The 25,219-nt window shown below is 39.9% G+C and overlaps 2 protein-coding genes across 2 annotated transcripts; both read left to right on the top strand.

Annotated features, from left to right (window-relative positions):
* Window positions 1-4,426: 4,426 nt before the first annotated feature.
* LOC144656397 (cocaine esterase-like) lies at window positions 4,427-9,544 on the top strand. Its single transcript, XM_078516621.1, has 5 exons — window positions 4,427-4,864; window positions 6,496-6,749; window positions 7,349-8,068; window positions 8,545-8,771; window positions 9,286-9,544. The coding sequence occupies exons 1-5, from the start codon at window positions 4,528-4,530 to the stop codon at window positions 9,509-9,511; spliced, it is 1,764 nt and encodes a 587-aa protein (XP_078372747.1). The 5' UTR covers window positions 4,427-4,527; the 3' UTR covers window positions 9,512-9,544.
* A 3,588-nt stretch (window positions 9,545-13,132) lies between these two features.
* On the top strand, window positions 13,133-20,725 carry LOC144656400 (acetylcholinesterase-like). The gene is made up of 5 exons (XM_078516624.1): window positions 13,133-13,510; window positions 15,810-16,063; window positions 16,876-17,595; window positions 19,047-19,273; window positions 19,938-20,725. The coding sequence occupies exons 1-5, from the start codon at window positions 13,180-13,182 to the stop codon at window positions 20,158-20,160; spliced, it is 1,755 nt and encodes a 584-aa protein (XP_078372750.1). The 5' UTR covers window positions 13,133-13,179; the 3' UTR covers window positions 20,161-20,725.
* The last annotated feature ends 4,494 nt before the right edge of the window (window positions 20,726-25,219 follow it).

Below are 25,219 nucleotides of genomic sequence, written 5' to 3'. Positions count from 1 at the left end.
TTGTGAGGGTCTAACATAGGGTTTGCAATTCCCGCTTCCCGCCACCATTTTTTCCTCTTTCCCGTCATCCCGCTCGCTTCGGACGCGTCATCCCGATCCCGCCGCATTAAAATGTTTTTCCCCGACTGTTCCCAAGTTATCGTATTACAGTAGATCTTTACAGTTGCCTTGGTCAATGATTACGATAGACAGGAGTAGCTAGTTCACTTTGGTAAATCTATGGTTTACCTACTTTACCCTGAGTTGGCGTTCATTCGTTGATCTTCAGGGGCGGATACAGGGGGGGTGGATAGGGTGGATATCCACCCCCCATTTTTCATTAAAAAAAAATCAAAATGTCACTTTATTTGAAATAGAAAATAAAGAAAGAAAGAAAAATTAGCTCTCGCTCATGTCTGGTTGTTGTTACGCTACGTTTCGCCGTCTGCCGCCACTTAGGGTTAGGGTTAGGGTTAGGGTTAGGCCCTAATGGTCTGCCATCCACCTCCCCTTTTGAAATCCTGGATCCGCCCCTGATCTTTAATGATGCTCTGTCGTTTCTCTGAAGTATCGATGTTATTTCTTTTTCTCTGGCTGATGACCTGTTGTTGTAGTAGCTGTCCTTCCTGTCATGCTGCATTTCCATTTAACTTGGAGGGAATGCAACTAGGCTATGACGATCCACTTCGCCATTTTGATTTTTGACAGCAAGAAGCTTGCAGTTGCCTAATATGGTTAGTGCGCTGGACTCTAAATCGAGCAGTCCGGGTTCAAGCCCTGGCCAGGGCACTACGTTGTGTTCTTGGGCAAGACACTTAACTCTTAAACGGTCGGTGACCCCCACTTTTTTCGGGATATACCAACTTTACCGATAAATCTCTACTGATTGACAAAAAATGAGCGAATTTCCAATGTTGGAACTTTGTTATTTTTTCATTTTCTCCCCTCGCGCGCCTGACTCGTCCCCAGTCGTCTTTTGAGTCCGTCTTGAGTCGACTGCTGAACACGGAGGGAATCATGGGAAGGAAGAGAAGAAGCTCTGGCCTTTCCTCCTTCCCATCATCCTTCGCGTCTTGCAATTTTCGCATAAGAGACGACTGGGGACGAGTCAGCCTCGCGCGCGACCAAATTAGTCACATTTTCCAGTCTCGAGTGTTCGCAAATCCAATTCTTTAAAGCAAGATTTTCCTTAAGGGACTTCAAAACCGAAATATATTTGTACAATAGACCCACTAAAATAAATTCAGGCAAAGAAAGTTAGCCTACATCAATTAATTTAAAATATTTTGTCGCCCGAAGCCGCTAAGGTCATATCGAGTGATGAAGTGAAATTTATCCAAATACGCGCCCTCTTTCGGTTATCGTATTTCGGAAACGAAGTCGGTGACCCCCACTTTTTTTTTACATATCTGATAAAAGTTAACAAATAAAGAAGCCTCGACTGTGCTCTGTTCTGTTGTAAAGCGCGCAGGAAGCGGCTAGAGCACGAAAGAAGTGTAGGGTGAAACGCGAGCCGTAGGCGAGTGTTTCTCCCTACTTCTTAAGTGCTCTAGTCGCTTCCTAAGTGCTTTACAACAGAACAGAGCACAGTCGAGGCTTCTTTATTTGTTTTATAATTAAGAAATTCATTAATTTCCCCACGAATTCGCGCAATTATTTTCAAAACAAACTTTTTTGAAGCGAATAGCAGTGGCGTCAGCGTACATCTGTACTCTGATAAAGTACGCAACAATTAGCCAATCACAAAACTTGTTAGAATGGTTAAAAGAGTTTGATTGGTTGAATAAGACATGAGCTGTCAACAGCTGTCAAACCATCAAGTTTGAAACCATCAAAGTTCAGAAATCCACAAGCTGAAAACGTCAAGTGGAAACCGAATTTTAACACGAGTCCTTGAAGTTCTTAGGACTTTTAGTACAACACAGGATAGAAAAGTAGACTGTTCAGTGAAAACCGGCTGAATTCTGGCCCATGAAAACTTGCACGTTGTTAACTTGACAACTAGAAAAACAAACTGCTCAAAGCTTGTGGCTGGTACTTCACAAAATGCTGCGGCCGTGCGGCGTGTTTCGCGAATCATTTACAACCATCGGATTCAAGGGAAAAAATAGAGTCGGCTGCTGTGGTTACTGTGGCCTTTCATTCATTGCACTGGAAAGGATAAAGGAACAGGATTGTCTTCCTGAATTGCATTGGAGGTTTTTTATTTCTGGACGTCTGCTGCTGGAATGACAGGTAAACTTGTGTTCGATGTTTTCTTTGTTTTCGCGCTTGTTCAATTTTTTCTATTAACTTTGCAGCAGCTTGTTTGAAGCTTGAAATTAGACCCCTTTGCAATAAAAATTTGTAGGTTTAGGGGTGGATTGTTTAGGTGTCTCTCGATAGCGTTGCAAAATCCAAGAAGCGATGAGCTTGAGTAAAGTTCACCGTCTTTTGTTCGAGCTTCGGCGTAGAATTTACCGAGGTTGTTGTCTAGCTTCTTTGTTGGTTATTTCGTGAAGGTTTCTGGCAATTTTTCTTTCACGGCACCAAGCTGTTTTGAAAACGCCAGAAAAAAATATTCAGTATATGAAGTCTGAGTTGTGTGTGTATTCGCTAGCTAATTTAGTTTTCTGTTTTTTTGAATTGCTGTTTGTTTGTTTTGTTTTTTACACGAAAATGTAGCTGTGCGTGTTTTATCTAAAATTCCGTACTTAAATAATGTGAAACTCATATTCAACAACTCAGATAGCCCATTTTGTACTATCTTTCGTGTTTTTCGTTTCTGCTTTCGTTATAATGCCTTCAATTTCGGCCTTGACTTGTTTACAAATCTTTGGTTGGTTGTTTTGTTGTTGAGCTTACTTTCCGGCTCGGTGTTTTTTTTCCGTAACTTGTACCGAAATTTCACTTTCTATCGCCTTAAAGCTCGTTTTCATTCTCGTTTTCAGGTCAAAGAAGATGTCAGGGTCAAGACAAAACCCGAGAAAAACGTTCGGGAATAGTGTTCGGCCATATTGGGTCGATGGCGTGACATTTCCTCCGTACATCTGGACTCTAATAAAGTACACTGTTTCAGCCAATCAGAGCGCGCGTTATATGAAAACTTAATTAGTAATAGTAATTGGACTGAGTGGAGTACAATTCAGGGAGTAATCGGGCGAGTCATTTCGAAATCGGCCGAGCGCGCAGCGCGAGGCCGATTTGAAATTACGAGCAAGATTACTCTCTGAATTGTACGACACGAGAAAAATTGCAATGTTGGAAGATTTTCGCGCGAACGTCCTTAAAGACAATAGAAGCCATTCATTTAGAACAATGAACAATGAAGCTTCTTTTATCGCTGACTCGTCCCCAGTCATCCTTCGCGTCTTGCAAGAGACGACTGGGGACGAGTCAGCTTTTATCGTTTATCGTCTATATCTGCTGGAAACGTGATTTTAATGGATTTTATAGAAAAAATTGACATGTTTGTGACAGGTCTTAATTAAAAATTAGACGGTGGTCGGACCGCAACTTGATTTTGCTGATAAGGATCAAAAATTCACACGCACGCTGATAATGACGAAAAAGTAGACTGTATAGCGACATATAGCATCCCGTTTCCCGCCCGAAAAAGACAAGAATTCCCGCGTCTCGCCACGAAAATAACCAACTTCCCGCCTCCCGCCGACCCCTTACAATCCCGCATCCCGCCTTTAAATTTCCTTTCATCCCGCATCCCGCCAGCGAAAACAGGCCCATCCCGCATCCCGCCAAACCTATGTTAGACCCTCTTTTGTTCGCAGAGCCTTTGACTATTCATTATAACTGTGATTTTTTCAGTGGGACAAGTGAATGGCGTATAGAAGTTCGTTCATAACAAGTTAATGATATTTGTTACTTTCGTATCACTTGGAGACCTTACATGTCAGGAATTGAAATAAAGCTTTACCGTTTTGTACGCAGAGCCTTGTGCTATTCATCGATATTGTGTTGGTTTTGGTGGGACATGTGAGTGACCGTCGGAGAAGTGCCTTCATGGAAAAGCAATAATATTTCTTACTGTCATATCTGAAGGAGTCCTTGTACAAACCAGAAAAATTATTTGTTTTCACCAATTGCTAACTCGTCCCCATTTGTCCCTTTATAGCCAGGCCACCACCACCTAAGACAAAAATGTTCGTGACCGCTTCAATGAGCCTTTAGCGTGCTGACATGGCGAACATACTTGATTTCCAGACCGTTTCTGAAATGGTCACCCATTTATATTGCCAGTGACTGTGTTGTATTACTTCTTATCTTCTCATTCGATTCTCATAACCCGAAATTCACAATTAATACTTTGGATTAGGGAACCGTTATTGTCAAGAAAGCAATGTCGTTAGAGACGCCATAAAGTGGCGACTTAAAATACTTAAATTTAAATATTTGAGAAGCAATTGTCGCGTGACGTAAATCCTGACATGAATGACGATGACGTTTACCCACAGACGAACATTATGGCTAACTTACCAAGGCTAGCTAGCGTCGCTTAGCTGGAAAGAAAGTCATGTAGAACGGCACTGAACAAAAGCAAACATTTTCGATATGAAGCTAGTTCTATTTCGTGTTCTGTGCATAATCGTGATCAGCGCTGGCCTTTTTGGATCGAAATTAACCCAAGCCGAAGTCGACGAGCGCTATCAATCCCCCGTCGTGCAGATCGAGTCTGGTGCAGTTGTTGGCAAGATTGAGGCTCTTCCACACGGTAAAGTGGTGCACAAGTATCTTGGTATCCCGTATGCTGAACCTCCAGTGGGAGAATTGAGGTTTGCAGCACCAAAGCCCGTCAAACCTTGGTCTGGAATAAAACGTGCCACAGAGTTCGGGGCGTCGTGTGTTCATGAGTCATTACCTATTCCTGGGATCGCTAGGCCTCAGTTTGGTAAGTTTTCTCAAAAAACACCACGTAAAATGCTGCGGCGGTGCAGCGTAACGACAAAGAAGTTTTTAAAATAGCCTTTTCATAAGAACTTGTCTTCAAAATTCGAATTAAAACACTTATTAAGATACATGTCGGTTTGCGTGACTCGAGACAACAACACTGATCGATGAAATACATCGCTGGGAAATTGTTGTATGCATGCAAATCTAGATCAGTAAAATGTTTCGATGACATTAACGGCAAAAGTGATCCTTTCAGAAGAGAATCGATGGAAAAAGCATTAAACAAAATGAGAATATAAAGCGCCAAATATTTTGGTTCGTAAACCAACCTTCTTAAGGGGCTAAAATTAAGAAATATTAGTACACGTAGTAAAAAGTGACAGGGAATATATGAATAATGATTAAGTCTCATCACGCAATGGTCTATTCATACCACATTGTTCTCGTGTTTGGCAAGGAAGGTAGGCACATTATATATTATATTATGAGTATATTTTGCTTTCGTCGTTTCTCCGATGTTAGGATCATTGCTGTTAATACCATTTTTATTGCTTTGGGGATTAAACGGAATTTAGAAATATGTAAGCCTCCTTCAAGACCCTTTAAGAACTTCACTTGAATTGTTTAATACCCCCTCACCCCATATTCCCTACAAGATTGTAAGCCAGTCTGGGATTATTTGTGAACCGGTAAACAATTATTTGAAATTTTTGGAGATATGTTAACGTTCTATTTCACTTTAACCTTTTGTGTAGATGCCTCCCCCTTCTTTCTCCCTCCCCCTCCCGTTGTCAACTGCTTATGAAAAAATACTCTTCCCTGTCTCGACCTGCCTTACCTTGGAAGGCTTACGTTAAGTTTGGTTTTTAAAAAGATAAGAAAGTTAGGAATGCGTTACTGCTTGGAATAATTAACAATTATTCATCGAAGTGGAGGTGAATAGTGGTGGATATTCGCGCCGAGGTAAATATCCACCACATTCACCGACACTGAGGTTAATAATTGTTTTAGTATATACCACACAAATTGAATAACTAGCGGACTAAAACATCATTTTCGGTAAACAAAGCGACGCGCGAAGGCAGTTTGTTTCTCTTTAGCTGCTCGGAGGTGAATAGTACTTTGCGAATCACCTTCGAGTTAACCAAACAGCGCGCGCGAAAAGAACTATTCGTTTGTGTGGTATATACTTACAAGGAATATTCTTGGGGCTTTAGACATGATACAAATATAGTGGATGTCATAATTTTCCCTTTCGATAATGGTTATCATGATGCATTTTTATCCCGCTTTTTTTTTTTGCCATCAGCCTGAGTGTAAATAACAACCTTTATTTTATTACAACACGCGAATGCAAACCAATGCAATACAACTACTATTGAACACTACATTTGTTACACTACTTAACAAAAACGATACATTACTTACAATCTTCTTCTTCTTACACTTACACTTCTTAAGTATAAAAAGATACTCACATGGTTTACGATATAATGCTCTAGTTACAATAGTTACACCGCGGGCTTCTTGCAATGCGATACTTACGTAGACTTCTTATGAGTATAAATAACAACCTGGTAATGACAATCAACATTGTTATATTCAAACTTTATTTACTTATTTTAATAGTGGAGATCAGCGAAGACTGTCTTTTCCTCAATGTATTCGTGCCATCAACTATCAAACCCGATGACAAGATGGCGGTGATGGTGTGGATTCATGGCGGCGGATTCATTTTTGGCACTTCCACAGTGTACCCTGGTGGAGTGTTGGCGACCTTCAATGACGTCATCGTTGTGTCAATCAACTATCGTCTGGGAGTGCTTGGCTTCCTAAACATTCCTGGCACTGAATATAAAGGAAATTATGGGATGTTGGATCAGGTACGAGGTAGCAGGCAGGACCGATGTAATATTCTAGCTATTCAAGGGGCATGAGTAGAGGAGAAAAGAAAGGGGAGGGGGCGCGTAGCTTTTTTTTTTCACAGTGCTTATTGTTCTTTGTGCTTCTAGTTCTCTGCGAATGGAATGGAACATTTACCTAGTGCTATTCCGTAGCACTTTGCACTCCATGTTGAATAGGATTTGACACTCAGCTAAGTAAACGTGCCTCTAACGGCCAGTATCCGTCCATTTATGTTCTCATCTCATCGACACTGTCCAAATGAAAGTCTCTGGCTGGTGGTCACAGGATCGTTATGTCCTCAGATATTTCTCTACATATCCCAAACCTATAGATAGGACCGACTTTTCTATGAGGCAGTCATGTAACATGAAGAATTGTAGATTTCATTGCAAAGCATCATGACAACGTTTGATTTGTATAGGCTGAAACAAATGATGATGTCAAAACGCAACAACTTAAAATAACCAAGACAACCGATTTCCGACCTTCCATTGGCAGTTAGTCATTGAATGCCAGTTATCCTATATAAATAATATATTAAAAATTGTTTCGATTTACCTATACAATACAACTGCAGGTATTGGCATTAAAGTGGGTTCAAGCCAACATCGCAAGTTTTGGCGGCGATCCCAACAGAGTGACCATATTTGGCGAGAGCACAGGAGGAATGAGCGTTTCTCTTCATTTAATCTCGCCATTGTCCAAAGGTTTGTTTCATAGAGCCATCATGCAGAGCGGTGCATCCTCGTTGCCATTTTTTGGTGGGAAAGTTACTAACACAGGACAGTTAGAAGTGTTTGCGAATCTTACAAACTGTAGCTTGGGACCAAATCATGTCAAGTGTGTCCGTAGCAAAACTGTGGAGGAAATTTTGACAGCACAAAGCGGATTGACCCTTACCAACTACAAGGGCACCCAAGATATAGTAGCACCTATAGTTGATTGCAACTTTTTACCAGACCTGCCAGAAATCCTGTTCAAAACAGGTCAATTCCACCATGATGTTGATGCTATTATTGGATTTAACTCCAATGAAGGTGCCATGTTTGCAATGGCAATGCCACCCGATCTCCTCAAAGATGGAATGGAACCAAACATGTTGGAATCTTTTATTAAGGGGGGCGGATTGATTTATGCTCGAGAGAAGAGTAAGTTTCTCGAGGAATTGATTTTTCTGGAGTACACGAACCATACAGACCCTAACGACAAAATCGCCGTTCGCCAGGCGATGATGTACAGTGCTAGTCATGCAGATTTTGTTGCACCCGCCTTACTCGACGCCAAAGCTTTGGCAAAGGTAAGAACCCAACTAACTTAAACTTATTTGTTTCTTGCTAGTTACTTCATGTCTGCCTCTACTTTAATTTATTTCTCTTGCAATAATTTAAGATTCTTCAAGCCTTTTCAGGTCATCAACTATACATGCTCTGTAAAAAAGGGCTGTTAGAATTCATCACCATATCAGTCTCCACATTGCTGCGATGCCGAATACCTCTTTAAAATCTACTCTGGGACCTTGTGTCGCCAATTGGCAAAAAATGTGGCGACTTGTGTGGATTTCAGGCGACCTAAGGACACCAAAATTGACTTAAGGCGTCTTTGTGCGACCTTAAGGCGACTTAAGGTCCCGAAGTAGGCTTTTTTTGGTTCCTCTGTTTTCAGTAATCCCTTTTAAACCATTTTCCTCCTGCAATTTATGAATTGTCGCAGAGAGAGTTGTCGGTAAATACTGGCAATAATCACTGATTCCACTTTTCTTTGGTTTTCAAACAGGGAGGACGACCACCTTATGTTTACATGTTCGACCACAGACCGGTCTATTCACTTACGCCAGATTGGATGGGAGTGGTGCATGCAATGGAAATCGGATTTGTGTTTGGTGCACCCTTCAAGAACATACCTGAGCCATTTGTGAATATGCTTGTAACGAAGTACTCAGAGATAGAAAAGGGGCTGAGTTTATATGTCATGAAACTGTGGACGGACTTTGCCAAATACGGGTAAGAACGTGATTGGAGTAATGAGAATACGCAATGGCTCTGGCTTCGGACTTCAGACTCACCGATTTGCGCTCGAAACCTGGCTTTTTTGTTGTTGACTATAGGGTCCAATGGCGCTTAAAATATTTATTACTGTCATCACCTTATTGAAACAAGAAATGCCGCACCTTCACTTACTTCGCCCCCTTTCTTTTGAAAGGGGTCGAGGTAAAGCAGCAGTTTCCTCATTGCAATTCAAATTGCAATGGTCTAACATTCCATTCGGAGCTGGCGTGAAAATCATTGTAACACGATGTGTCTTTTGAGTATTGCGTGTTTTTCCATTTTAGTGAAAGTTGAAATTAACTGGACTGAACTTGATAGTGAAAAATGGCGAAAAGTTAGATCGCCTTAGTGACCCAAAGGTTTGACTAGCTCTAAACTTCACTGACAGTTCAAACTGGCAATTCAGTCGCATAATTTTAATAACAAATTTCACGGATTTGTTGTTATAACATTAATTTCTTTCTTCCAGGTCTCCCAACCCACCAGCCGACTCTGGTCCTTCGCCAGTCACATGGCCGAAGTTTACAGAAGAGGAGCAGGAATATCTCGTTCTCGATGTGAAACCGAGGGTGGAAAGAAGGTATCAAGCGAAGAAAGTAGCGTTTTGGAATGAAATTGTCACTAAAATATTAGAGTTGACAAAAACTGAAGAAGAGAAAACTAAAGAAGAAAAGGCACCAAAGGATGAGCTGTAGACCTTGTGTTAAAATAAAGTTGTACAGTTTCGTTCGCAGAGCCTTGGGCTGTTCATTGTTGTTGTAATCGATTGTTTTACTGGGAGGAGTGAATGACGTAAGAAGTGCCTTCATGGCAAAGCAATTATATTTGTTACTGTCGTGTCTCTTGGAGCCCCTGTGCATGCAAAAAATGGTTTCTTTCCATCAATTGCTGACTCGTCCACAGTTTTCCAGTTACCGTGCCTGCACCGTTGTCCGGAGCATAAAAGTTGGTGAGATTGTAAGCTGCTTCGCCAACATGGGAGGCATCTTTGACTCGAGAACTTTTATTGACAGACCTTTTCAGAATTTTTTTTGTCGGATATATTGCGACAACGTGGTAGCCTACAGGGGTGCAACACAGAAGTGTAAAGACGTCATGAAAAGGCTTAAATTAAATTAGGAACGGCAACGCGAAATGACAACCTAGATCACCACAGCGTGTGCCCCTTGACGTCTCTCTTGTTGTCTTCCGTATCATCCCTTTATTGCTTTATTAATGGTCGACATTTTTCGTGGTAATTTTTATGATGAAAAACTCTGCATTATCATTACCTTCCATCAATTCAGCGATCTGCTTGTCGCACGAATGTATAAAAAATATCTGCACCGTAATTGTTTTCTGTGCAATTCGTTTGCATTTTCACACACTCTTAATAACAACAATTTCCTTAATTATAAATTTTCAGTCCCTGTTCTATTAGCCCTAGATTACTTGCACCGTAGTCCCCGTTTTACACTGTTGCACCAATCTTAGTAGTCCGCGTTTTAGTTAATAGTCCAGTCCGACCCAGTCCAGTTCAATTTACGGATTATCATAATCAATTCTTTGGTTTGCCGTCAGAAAACACTGTTTGCAAAGACTTCATGCATGAGAAGAAACTTACTAGAGACTTGAAGTAATATCGTAAAATACCGGTTATAAGCCCCCCCCCCGGTTATAGGCTCATCATACACATCAACCTGGAAACAAAAAAATACATCCGATTGTAAGCCCCTCCGGATATAAGCCCCCCTCTGCTGGATGACAGTACTGAACAGGGCTAAATGTTGTGTTATTATGCGTTTTTAACTTAATCAAAGGCTCTTCGAGCAACCTCATGGTAATTCGATGAATGAAGTGCCGACCTCCGCATTTTTTATAAATAAGTGTCCAATCAAGTAAAGAAATCTCACTTTGCTTTATTTTTCCACGTGAGTTGCGTCATTGATGGCTCGTGCTCGCAGGGGTCGTAGCGCTATTCAGTTTTCACAACCAAAATATTTACCGGTTAGTGTATTACCTTTGATCCTTTTAAGCATTAAGTAAATTTGTTTTGTGAATATGTTTACTTTTCTGTCAGCACGTATAGCGTTATTTTTGAGCAGCGGAAAAAAAGTTGAGAGAAAAGATACGCCCGAACACTTCGTGTATCTGCTCGACTCAAAAAGATGAATCAAAGTCTCTTAGAGATACCGACTTTTTTGCATGAAGTATGAGTCGAAGGTTTATCCTGTGCATTGTTCTTCGAACTTATCATTACAGTTGCTTTGTACTTTAGTTTAACAATTTCCTATCTCCGCGGAGGAAATGCAGCCATATAATTTTGTCAAAAATGGCTCGTCCGCGCCGGGTATGTATACACATATTCCTCAACATTACACAAATAAACAGTGCAAATTTCACCGAGATCTGACAATTCTATACTTTAAAATTGCAAGGACCTTTCGAGGCAGTCGATTACGGCCGCGAAATTAGCAAATGAAACAACAAAATATGCGTTTGACGCTTAATTTTTGCGACGAAAAAGCACGAAAAAAAAGTACGGATATTTCCGACTACTGTCGGAGAAAACATTGCGCATATTATTGCGGCGTAAACAAATCGATACACTCAAGGTGCGTTTTGTCTAGGCTCTGCGAGGGTCGGATTTCAAGACAGCTTCTTCGTGGGCTTAAGAAAGATTAAACAAAAGCCATATATACAGTGAATGCTTTCGAATTATATTTGAAGATGAAATACGAAAAAAATTTGCTGTCTTTGACTGAAATTCCACTCGAACTGCGTCGATACGATCGCATGTTGTAAAGCCGATTCATGCAACATTGCTGTCAACGAGAGGTCACGCCCCTAACGACCTAGTCTGATGACAAAATAGAATGGCGCTTGTAGCGACCAAATTTGGCCTAATTTTTAACCGCTCCTAAGCTAAAAGAAGCCCCCATCTCTTGCATTTGTTTTAACTTCAAAAATATCTTTGAAAAGAGCGAGTTTTTTTGGTATGGTTTATTTTTGACGTTTGTAACTTTTTAAACGATGTAAGTGCTAGTGATTATTTATTCGTGTTTTAGCGTTAGTTACGCAATCCATTGTTTGTATGACGCTTTTTAAAGATCGCCTTTCAGACACACGTGCGTTGAGATAAGAAAGCTGACATGTCACTTTTAAAATTGTTATATAACGTTTGTAAATGTGACAAGTCACGTTTTTTTCCACGAGATCGCAAGTGATCACCCACAGCTGAAAGTTGAGAAATTAAAACAGTCCCTTGAGAAATTAAAAAAATCCCTTGAGAGTTTACAAGAATGTGAAATTTTCCCTAACATAACTGTTATTCTCCTACTTTCGCTTGTAAACAAGCAAAGAAGTCGAAAAAACGGATGACGTGACACGAGGTGACGTGACGTGAAACAAAAACGTGCAGTGGATGTTGTGTTGACTAAAACACGTCACAAGGCGAGCGTAATAATTTTTTATAACAGTTTAAGCGGTACTTTATGTAGTTCATAGCGCGAATTCCGTATTTTATCACAAACATATTTAAGTGTAACCTTTGAATCTTTTAAGCATTAAGTAAATTTGTTTTGTGAATATGTTTACTTTTTTTTAGCAGCGAATAAAATTTGAGAGAAAGATGCGCGTTTCTGCACGACTCAAAAAGATCAAGAACGGATGACGTGACACGAAGATGATGTGACGCGAAACAAAAACGTGCATGAATGTTGTGTTCACTAAAACGCTTCTTTGAATGTTTTCTTACGTGAATGGGTCATTGATAGCCTATGCTCTGAGGCTTCGTTGAGCGAATTCTATTCTCTTTTATCACCAGAGGATAAGTGTAAGTGATCCTCTTTCGATTTGTTTTGTGAAATTCAATTTAGTTCCCTGAAAGAGAGAGACCCTGGAACGAGGTTGAAGAATAATTTGTTTCTGATTGACATGTGCTGAATGCATTTAAAGGACCTTTCTGTCAGCACGTTTCTCGTTTAATGATGAATTAATTGCGGTTTGATATCAGAATCCAGTGAGTGAGTGAGTGAGTGTTCGAGTGAGAAAACGCGGCCCATAACATAACCTCATTACCATTCGGTAAAAACGGTTTTGATCAACACTCCCGTAGATCGTTTCGAAACGTTTTTTATTCCGCTTATAAGCCCTCCCGGATATAAGCCCCTCCGCTTATAAGCCCACCCAAAACCCCTTACGAAGTTGTAGGAATTCTACGGTATATGAATATTATATGGTGATGTCACTCGTCAAGTGTCACGTCACGTAAATCCTTATAACATAAGACCCACATAACCCCACACGGATTGATCCTTAAGGTTTTCCCTTGGAAAGAAACTCATACAGAACAGCACTGGACATCAGCAAAACATCATTCGACATGAAGTTAGTTCAATTTCAAGTTGTCGTGACCTGTGCTGTCCTTTTGATATCGAAGTTAACTCGAGCTGAACTCGACGAGAGTCAAGATTCTCCCGTCGTGCAGACCGAGTCCGGTGTTGTTGTTGGCAAGATTGAGACTCTTCCACACGGCAAAGCAGTGCACAAGTATCTCGGTATCCCGTATGTTGAACCTCCAGTGGGAGAATTGAGGTTTGCAGCTCCAAAGCCCGTCAAACCTTGGTCTGGAATAAAACAAGCCACAGACTTCGGCGCCTCGTGTTTTCAGGTTGAGTCATTGCCTTTTCCTCGGATACCCAAGACTCCGACAGGTAAGTTTCCCTCAATATTTAAGAGCACGGAGTTAAAAAATGCTGCTGCGATATCTCTAAAACGATCGACGAAGCAGTGAATTGAATCCAGTAGCATTGTTTTAGACCTCTAAGTTAGCAAGACCACAGCACCAAGTGATGGAATGCCCCCCCCCCCCCCACCCCCCCTGTTTTCTATTGCGGGCATAAAGAACTGGATAATACAACATTTAAAGTTAATTCTCACAGGGGCGAATCTACGAAAGCATCATAAATGAAAAGAAGAATACAATTTTGTCAGTATTGAGGTTGAAAAACCATTCTTTCTCGTGGGCTGAAAGTAATTACAGTCGTGCCAAGAGGAGCGCACCCCCTAGAGTACATAAATGAATTGATTATTTGAAATTTGAATCCGTTAGTCATTTCAATAATGCATTCATCTTATTAATAATATAAGAACAGATCAATGCTCGAATCAAAATTTGGCTTCTGATCACAGTCCCCTGATTTGAAGTAAAGTCAGAAAAGGGAAGGCGAGAGGAATTGAATTTTTCTTACCATCAGTTGCATCTATTAAATATGCATAAACACGTCAAGTTTGAAGGGGTGTCAGACAACGTTTCGCACGAGCGATCACCAAAATGAACTGCCGATAAATAAATTTTATGCCGTCAGAAATTTGGTAAAATCACAGGTTTACCATCCTATGTTTGTGAGGACACAGCATGCCCATATGAATATTCAAATTTCTTCACTAAATATTTAAGCTTTCTAAAACCGGCTTTTACGATCGCGACTCGTATTTGTAATAAAATAAAGTAGAAATATTTTCGCATTGTTTAGAAATATTTTCGCATTATTGAATATCCAAATTTCTTCACTAATTGCTATTGTAAATGTGACCCTCCACGGGAAAACAGGGTCAAAGGTGATAGCACGCTCACAGCACGCTTTCACTCTAAAACAATAGATTTCGATTTTCGCACACTTAGAGCGTGTTCTGAAACTTGCCTCATTAGTAAAGCCTTTGTTTTACAGAACACACTAAACACAATAATGCGTGCGTAGCCGGACAAAAAAGCGTGTCAAGCACACTAGGTGTGCTCGCTCGCACGCCTAGTGTGTTCAGCACAACACACTAGGCGTGCGAGCGAGCACGCAAAGCGTGTCCAGTCTACTTTATAAAGAAAGATCGTGTTGTTCTTAACCTACCATTCCTTTTTTTCGCGAAATCAAAAATACGAGGAAACAACTTGTGTTGAAAGGGGCTATTGTTGCAAATTTCAATTCTCGAGAAAACATCCAAGAAAGCTTTGCACCGTGTATAGTTCAGTGCTATAAAAAGGGATGGGAAGGTTCGAAGAAATTTTTCATGAAGGCGCGCGCACACCAAAACATCTATGATCTAGAAACAAAAGGTCAGCCGTCACGCTTTGAAGCTAAAAAAAACAGTGCTATTAAAAGGGATAGTAGATTTAATTTGTGTGTTTTTTCCTCGCGTGCGTAAGTTTCACAATTCGTGTTTGCCTAACATAATCTGTACTGAATGACTGTTGTTTCAGTCACAACACTAGCGTGTTCTCGAGCGTTCAAGCGTATTAAATTGCACGCTAGCACGCTAAGCGTGACTTCGGGTCGCATGCTAAGCGTGTCTTCGAGTCGCACGCTAAGCGTGACTTCGAGCACACTTATCAAAACAAAAGGTTCAGCGTGCGAAACATGGCTTGCGTGTCCTGCATTGTTGTAGTGATTAAATATGTGCATATCCGTGCCACTAGACACGCTAAGCGTGCTGTGTTAGCGTGTTGTGAGCGTGCTATCACCTTTGTCTCTGTTTTCCCGTGGAGGGTCACAAATATTTAAGCTTTCTAAAACCGACTTTTACGACTCGTATTTGTAATAAAATGAAGAAGAAATATTTTCGCGTTGTTTAGGTTTGTTTTATGCCGTTTTCTTGGCGTTTTGTAGCGCGCGAGAGCAGTTCTAGGAGTTAAGGTTTTCGACTCGTGTATACAATACAAATATTTACACAGGCGTGCAAAAAATGTTACCAATTGAGGACCTAGATCTCCAATGAAGGCGAGTCGCGGATTGACAGCCCATCCCATACCGTGTCAGTGTAATCAAAAATCGGTACCGTGTATGACAGTTTTCTTCTTGACAAAATAAGAAAGTACCTAGCGCCATCTTATGGCTTTAGGTTTCCTCCGCTTGTTTAACTTTGTCATTATTGTAACTAAACAGCCTCACAGTGCCAATCTACATTGTTACGTGAAAACGGACATAGGAATGCATCGATTTCTTTCGCTTCTTTACTTAGGTCAGCTCAGTGAAGATTGTCTTTTCCTGAATGTGTTTGTCCCATCAACTGTCAAACCTGATGACAAGTTGGCGGTGATGGTGTATATTCATGGCGGCAGCTTCAGTCTGGGCAGTTCTACGCTTTACCATGGCGGAGTGTTGGCGGGCTTCAATGACGTCATCGTTGTGTCAATCAACTATCGTCTGGGGGTACTTGGCTTCTTAAACATTCCTGGCACTGATTATAAAGGAAATTATGGGATGTTGGATCAGGTACGATGTAGGAGAAGGAAATTAAAGGACATGATATTCTAGCTATTCAAGAGGGAGAGAGAGAGAGAGAGAGAGAGAGAACAAAGAAAGGGGAAAGGGGAAAGCTTTTCCAGGAGTTAATTACTCCTCCTATTTCTCAACGAATGATCTCTAAATGGAACATTTATATACACCTGATGAAAGAAACGATGTCCCATGAAAAGCATTAACCTTAAACGATGCGACCAAAATGTTCACTGGGAAATCCGAGAAAAGTAATCGTCGTCTGTGTCAGAATGAAAATTGTAATAAAACATGTCAAAGAATAATGTTCTTGAAGCTCTCAAAGAAGGAAATTACCTCGATTATATTATAAAAAAAATGGAATATTACTAAGGTCATCAATGATGTTTACCCAGAATCCCGTTTGGTCATATCGATTATGGTTTATGCCTTTCACAGGGTCAACGTTTCTTCAATTTAGTGTATATAGTGCTAGCTATTCCGTGCGCTTTACAGCTGGTATTGGGCAACTTATGATCTCATTTAATCCACACTGTCCAAGTAACTCGCTCACTGGTGTGTCTTCAGAGATTCCTTTACTCCTCCGCGGCCATAAAAAGGCACCAGCTGACACAAAAGATTGTAGATGTCATTGCAATGCCAACACAAAAAGATGATAAAAATGCAGGAAGATAAAGTAACCCAGAACCGATTGGTCCGCATATATAATTCGAAACCTTTCGTGCTTAAAACTTAAAATAACTACCAATTAGGTCGGATTTGAATGCACAACAGTGATTCGCTGAATTGATTGACCTTTTCAATTACAGGTTCAGGCATTACAGTGGGTTCAAGCCAATATTGCAAGTTTTGGCGGCGATCCTAACAGAGTGACCATATTTGGTCAAAGTGCAGGAGGAATGAGCGTTTCCCTTCATTTGATCTCGCCATTGTCAAAAGGTTTGTTTCACAGAGCCATCATGCAGAGCGGTGTATCCTCTTCGCCACTTTATTGTGGAAAGGTTACTAAAACAGAGCAGTTAGAACTGTTTGCCAAGCTTATAAACTGTAGCTTGGGACCAACTCTTGTAGACTGCGTCCGTGTCAAGACTGCTGAGGAGATTGTGACTGCGCAAGGCGGGTTGACGCATCCTCTCTACACGGGAACGCAAGATATAGTAGCACCTATAGTTGATGGCGACTTTTTACCGGATGTGCCAGAAAGCCTGTTTAAAACAGCTCAATTCCACCCTGATGTCGATGTTATAATAGGTTTTAATTCCAACGAAGGTGCAGCGTTTTTAATGATGATACCGCCTGAAATAGTCAAAGATGGAATCGAACCAAACATGTTCGAATCTTTTGTAATCGGTGGCGGATTGATGTATGCCCGAGAGAAAAGCAAGCTTGTCGAAGAAATGATTTTGCTGGAGTACACCAACCACGCAGACCCTAACAACAAAATCATCGTTCGCCAGGCGATGTTGGACAGTGCTAGTCATGCATATTTTGTTGCCCCTCCCATACAGGAGGCCAAAGCATTGTCAAAGGTAAGAATATAGCTGACATACAAAAAACGTATAAAATTCATTTTCATATCGGCCCCCTCACTTCTGCCCATAGCATGCCGACTACCTGTTTAGATCCTTTAAGTTCATTAGTATCTTACCTTTAACCATTAGTCTATACATGAATATATCTGCTAATGAATTCTTCTTGTCGGCGGGCACCTCGAGATCCCGGCAGTTAGCGGACATGGTTTCAGCCACATATGAATATTACATTTTTGACCTACCATAATATGATACCTCTCGTAAAATAGGCAATACTTTTTTGGTCCCAAGGTGGTCCACATATCGGGTGTTCGGGTGTAGTTGTTTTTAAGGAAAAAAAAATAATATTATTCATGGATAGTTGGGTTGTTGCGACTCCGGTTATCCATTGTTGCGTTATCCAGTAAATAATATATACATATTTTGCTGCTTCTTAATATAACTTGCAAAAATACTCTCATTGAAAATATATACTGTCATTGAAGTTATTAAAGACACCTGGCGTGTGTAACTACGCAAGATATATGCCATACCCGAGATAAATCGTCAAATCCAATCGCATAAATATCGCTAAAAAATTCCTGGCGTTACCAAAGACAGAAAAAAAAATGACGTGAACCCGCGATCCCAGGTTAAATCACTACCTGGTCAGCGGTCAACTTAAAAAAAAACACGTCACCTCGGAGAGCTTTTAACCTGAGCCCGCGATATGGTCATGTGATACTGGTCAGCACATACCTTATTTTGGCAGGTGTCAATTGGGTGCAAGTCGGCATAAGATGACATACTCTTTCCCAGTGTCTGATTGTGCTTTGACTCACCCTCCCCCAGAGTCTGTACGTACGCTCGCTCACTCGCTCGCCCGTGCGCTCATGTGACTACCAAATTTTCTCGGCTTCATGGGTTTACCAAAATTACTTACCCATGGTGCTCCGCTGGTGCGCTTGGCGTGCTGGAGCTCCGCTAATAATAATAGCTCTTCCTACGTTATTAAAGGGGATCACAACTTCAAAGTCTCTCGGGTTTCGCTGTGGCCTTTCTCCGTTGCCTTTTTTTGCTTTTCCGCCTTGCCTCAAGGAGTCTAACCTCTGAGGTGACAGAGATGCGCCAGCTTGTCCGGTCTTGTGCCGCATCTTGCCAGGTATTGTGATCAATACAGCAGAATTTCATGGAGGCCTTGAGGGTGTACTTGTAACGCTTGCTTTGGCCACCACGAGAGCGCTTGTCTTCTTTCAACTCGCCATGATAGAGCAGCCTCTTTGGCAGACGTTCATTTAACATACGGCGCACGAGCCCGGCCCACCTAAGTTGTGAGCGTTTCAACATGGCATTCTCAGCCCTCTGAAGAACGTCGGTTATCCAGTAAAGCACCAATTAGATAGCAGAGTGAGCATTCAGGCAATTCTAGGAAATATTTATTAATCCCATTTTTTTAAAATTTTAAATAGGAAGGACGAGCACCTTATGTCTATCTGTTCAACCACAGACCGGTGCATACACGTGTGCCTGACTGGATAGGCGTGGTACATGATATGGAAAACGGATTTGTGTTTGGTGCACCTTTTAAGAATATATCTGACCCAATGTTAAATATGATGGTAGCAAAGTACTCAGAGATAGAAAAGGGGCTGAGTTTATATATTATGAAACTGTGGACGGACTTTGCCAAATACGGGTAAGAACATCATTGGAGTTTGTCATTGAGAATACTTATTGTTTATGCAGGAAATTTTGGAACTCGCGGTGGCTAGGGCTTCGGAATTCAAACCAATTCGGGTTCGAACATGGCTAGTGCTCCGTTTAGTACGTATTCTTAGACAAGAAACTTTAATCATTCTCACAGTGTAGTTCTATATCAAAGTGTATGAATGGGTGTTGTCATGAATATATAAGGCAGCCTAACGAATGTGCTGACAAAAATTGTCCTTTGTAACAGTTTCATTCAGATGGCTTGATAATATTAGGAGCACGTGGTTTGCGTTTATGGTATAGTGCATGCGTTCTTCTTACTTGGTGATCACAGGTTAAAGTCAGGCCCAAAAATAAACTATTGGGAAAGCTTTTAATAAGCTGGGTCTAAAGAAGTTGAACTGGCAGCTAAGAAGTGTCTAAACACTTACCCTACCTAAGGTAGTATTTACATTACCTAAGGAGGCCCAAACGCCTCAATGGTTTTTTTCCCTCACTGACAGCCTAAACTGACAACTGCCAGATCCAGTTTATGTTAACTGGGACGAGACACATTTGCTAATGATGTAAGGATGCAAGGGACCAATTCACCTGCTTACGTTCAATAACCTACTTGAGCCATATTTTGTTATTACATTTCTCCCTCTCAGGACTCCAAATCCACCTGACACTGGTCCATCACCAGTCACGTGGCCTAAATTCACAGAAGAGGAACAGGAATATCTGGTCCTCGATGTGAAACCGGGGGTGGAGCAAAGATACCAAGCGGAGAAAGTGGCATTTTGGAATGAAGTTGTCCCCAAAGTACTAGAATTGTCGAAAACGGAGGAAAAGAAAACTGAAGAAGAAAAGGCACCAAAGGATGAGCTGTAAACATTATGTTAAAGTTAAGATTTACAGTTTCGTACACAGAGCCTTGGGCTGATCGTTGTTGTAGTAATTATTGTTTCAGTAGGAGGAGTGAATGACGTAGGAAGCGCCTTTATGGCAAAGCAATGATATTTGTTACTGTCATGTCTCTTACGGCCCTTGTGCATGTCAAACGGAAGCTGACTCATCTCCAATTTTTCCTTTACCGCGCTTTTCAGCCCTGCCCAAGGCATAAACGTTTGTGAGAGTGAGTGAGTGTGAGTGATACTTTATTTAACCTCGGAATTCCATCAATTACATTGGTTTTCATGAAAGCCGAGTGAGATTTAAAAATTTAAATAGAGTTAAATAACACATAAATATTAGAGTGGGACAAGCTATCAATAAGAAGATAGTAACATATCAAAGTCAATAATTTTATCTTCCAGTCCTCTTTTAAAGGCTGCAAGAGATTTAGCTGACTTAATTGAATTAGGCAAGGAATTCCACAATTTAGGACCAGCATAAAGAAAACTCTTTTTAAAAAAATCAGTTTTCGGTAATGGTAAATTAATATTTAATTCACTGTTCCTAATATTGTAAGGATTTCTTGCCTCGACTTTGCAAAATCTGTCAGTTAAATAGGATGGGGCTTCACCAGTAGAAATTTTAAACATTTGAGTGGCCTTATGCTTAGCTCTTCGGGTTTTTAGATCAGACCACCCAAGTTCCTTTAAAACATCATTTGAGCTTACATCATAGGTAGCCCTTAAAATAACCCTACCAGCCCTATTCTGTGAGATTGCAAGCCCTGGCGTTGAAACTTCACCAACATGACAAAGCATTACGAATCGAGGAAAAACAGATCAAATAAGACAGCACAGTAGGAAAAATTGATTTTTATCTAAACATAACACAATATTTCTGGCTAATTTAAAATTAGGGTAAATCTCATCATCGGGAGCTTGCCTTAATAACTTTATAAGTGCAAACCGTTGTAACACAACACCTCCATATGCTGCAAGGGGAAACTCACGTTTTTGCATATAATTATGTGTAGTTTTGAATGCAAGGTTGTTGATGTTTGACTTGGTTTTATTTGACATTTCCATGTTTTGAGTTTTGGTGACATTTCTTTATGCTTCTTTATATATCATTCAATCTTGGAAATATACCTGCATGTAGGGATGTACTGTCTAAAGTTCTTGGCACTTGTACGTGGAATGTTATATTTTTTTGAGTGGGTAAAATTGAGGGGGGGGGGGGGAAGAAAATTTGTGCAAGAAAAAGAAATATTGCATAAATTTTCAAGGTCAAAGCATTCATAAAGGGGAAGTATCACAGATTTGGATTGTTCTTTGTCGAAACTTTTCTATAGTACTTCCTGTTGTAAACCAAATGAAATATATCAACCAAATTCTTGAAAAAAGAGCAATCAACTGAATCAATGCGAATGACAGTTGACATGTAACAATGTTAGTAATAGGCTGCTTATATTGTGGTTAGCTATATCATCTGATAATCATACCGTTATTGGGCAAGCAGATTGTCTCAAAACTTCTTTCAGGTATTGGAAACAAGTTAAAACATTATTGTGCAATAAATGTGACCTCAGTCTATACTTAGGGACCGGTCATTATTTATGTAGAGGGGGGGAGGGAAAAATATGTTGGAAAGATCAAAACAGGCCCCCCCTCCAGGCCATGTAAGTAGCAAGTGACCCCCCCTTCTTTATTCAATATTTACGTGATGACCCCCCCCCCCCCACCTCATATCTCCCTTTATATGCCTCAAGTAATTTATTATTAAATGCATGTTACATACAATCTTAATTGCACGTACACTTGTTCTAATGCAAAAAGGCTGGATCAACACTAAGTCAACCAAGGCTTCTTTGCTATGGATACTTGTCCAGCAATACGGCAAATTTTTGGATGAGTTATGTGTATAGTAAACATACCTCTATTATTAACTCCTTAACTTTGGAAAAGTGGTAGTTTTTACAAATTATGCTCTCATGGTGAACACAAATGTAATATCCATGCAAAATATAATTCCTTTCCAATGATTTTCCTAAAGTTGTAAAGGGATTACTTTGAATTCTTGTTGTCATAAATATCATGTTTTATTACTTCTTGGGCTATTGCAGTGATAATCATTTTGTAAAAAGAAAATAATTTCAGTCAAACCAGATATTAAAGCAGATTATAAAGGTCTGGTTTCTTTATTAACTAAAATTAATTTTAAGATAACAATGGAGTTTAGAGTAAAAACAGTATTTCTGTAAAATACAAATCACTAAAGTTGTACATAATAGTGGAGTTTAAACAAAAGAAAACAATAGAAATAGCATAAAATTGTACAATTTAGCATCTCACTGTTTCACATATGGTGTTTGCACTGTTCTATTTAACTGTTTTACCCACCTCAAACTGCTTATCCCCCCCAAACTTCTTTATAAAAATTTTTAGCCCCCCCTCTTGCCACTCTGAAATAGCCTTGACCCCCCTTCTTTTTTTCCCTCCCCCCCCTCTACATAAATAATGACCCGTCCCTTATAAATTGTAAATTACCCTGCTAGTTAAGAAAGTAAAATAGAAAGTACCAGTGTAGAAAACATAAATTAATTTAAACTGGCTTTCAGACAACAAGGCCTTAAAAAGCTAGCAAAAATGATGCATTCGCTGTTATAAACCGTCCTTTTTAAATTTAAGTTCCATTTGATAGAACTTGTAATAATAAGGGACTTAATTTACATTTCTTGCTATTAGAGCTTTAATTGAAAACCAGAAAAAGAAATTAATTGGGAATTTTGTAATTATGCATATTGACAGAACCAAATGGTATGTAACTGTGTAGAAACTACACATGTATGTTTCGATGGTTTTCACTCTGAATGTAAATTACGTACAGTAATATTTACAGGAACAAGTTGTATTGGCGATGTGCAACATGTGGTATTAAAATTCCCTTTTTAATTTATGCCTCACAACATTTCTTGATTTCAAAAATAGAAGGATGGCTTCTTGAAAATTCCTTCTCCAATTTTTAAATGGCAGGGCATTATAAAGGGAATCTTGTTTTTTTTTCTCCCCCCTCCCTCCCCCCCCCCCCCCCCCGTATTGATTTCCTGCATCATTGACACAAAAAAAGTTCACTTTTGCATTAACAGATACTCTATTCAACAATGCGGCTCGGTCAAGATGGCTGGATGTTATTTTTCTTTTATTTGGATATTCCTTTTTTGTATTTTTGTGGACCACAATGAAGTCAGCTCCCATTGAAATGCAAAAACCAATTTTCCTTTAATTTTATCCACCCATCTTAACCTCATGCATATGTTTAAAAAAGGTGACTGATTCCACACCATTGAAGCATAGCAACTGCACAGCCTATATAAGCTAGCAAAAAGGTATTGATTAATTGTAACCTTACAATTAAAAGAACTATAAGTTATGATTCCAGAAATGATGTTATGTCCTCAAATGACATCATGTTATGATTATAAACATGATGCCAATTCATACTTCACATCATAACTATGTTTCCAGAAGTGAGGTTATGTCCTCAAATGACATCATGTTATGATTATAAACATGATGCCAATTCATACTTCACATCATAACTATGATTCCAGAAATGATGTTATGTCCTCAAATGACATCATGTTATGATTATAAACATGATGCCAATTCATACTTCACATCATAATTATGATTCCAGAAATGATGTTATGTCCTCAAATGACATCATGTTATGATTATAAACATGATGCCAATTCATACTTCACATCATAATTATGATTCCAGAAATGATGTTATGTCCTCAAATGACATCAGGGTTATCATTCCATAGATGATTTAATGTGACACACTGCACCATGAATGTGATTGAGAGATGATTTTGCCAGCCAAAATAACATCATAATATGATTTGTTATGATCCCACACGAATGGTGAATCATCACAAGAATCATCACATATGATTCATTAGCTTGAATTCCTGTGTTAATATGTGGATTATATCTTTTATAAACCCCACTTATTGCAAGCTTGGGACGCCTTTGGATTAACAGTCTAGTCCCCGTTTTGCACCGTTGGCCTCATCCTACTAGTCCACGCTTTACTAGTCGTTTTACTTTTCACGTTTTACTACACAAGTCCACTCCATTGTTCCTTTTTTTTAATCAGTTCTTCTATTTGCGTTCTGCCTCCAAATACAGGATATGGTGCCCTTCAGAAACTTTAGAAACGAGTAAGAAGCAAAAAGGTCAAAAGACTGAATTTAAAACGGATTCCGCTGAAAGATGAGCAATGAGTGCAAAAATTAATTAACAAAAATTTACTTATGACACGGTGACGTTTTCTGTACTGTTTCAAACATCTCACTGCAACTCATTTCTCCACTGAATTGACCCCGCTAGCTATGAAATTCTAAAACTCGAACTCGGAAGCCAACTCTATGATTAACTACTCCCGTTGTCACAATGTTTGCTTAAAATAATTTGGAAGATGACACCTGACAACAAGTGTTGCGTGACGGCAAGTCCTTACATTTAATTTCATGATCAACAGTTCAGTTGAACGCCAATTTGGGAGGAACGAGAAACAATGGTCTACGTCACCGACCATAACATGGTCGCCATAGCGATGGACATTTTCAAAACACAATATTTTTCAAAATGGCGGACACGCGAGGACGATCGTGCGGGGAGGCTTTTCGTATATTTTCGCCGTTTTTTGTTTGCTCCGGATGTTTTTTTTCATTTGGAAATAAGTGAAGCTTAAGTCTAAGTATAAATCTTGCTTTATTTTACGTTTTCACGCTTAGGAACTCGTGTATTATGCCCGAGTTCTCATACACTCAACCTTAGAGATATCGATCGCATTTTCGTTTTTGTAATACCTCGAAACTGGTAAGTTTTTATCCTGCTTCCTTTTTGAGTTTTTGAGAGTGGAACAAATATTGTGTAATAGAATAAATGTGTTGTGACTACCAGCTTTTATTTTAGATAGTTTACTTTAGACAGGTAAATCACGCGTTGACTGTGAATGTGATTATCAATTTTTCTCCACAAAAAGCC

Source organism: Oculina patagonica, chromosome 6, assembly GCF_052425735.1.
Source record: "Oculina patagonica isolate OP01 chromosome 6, crgOcupat, whole genome shotgun sequence".
NCBI lineage: Eukaryota > Metazoa > Cnidaria > Anthozoa > Scleractinia > Oculinidae > Oculina > Oculina patagonica.
Note: the sequence above shows the minus strand (reverse complement) of the source record. Positions and strands in the feature narration are given on the sequence as shown.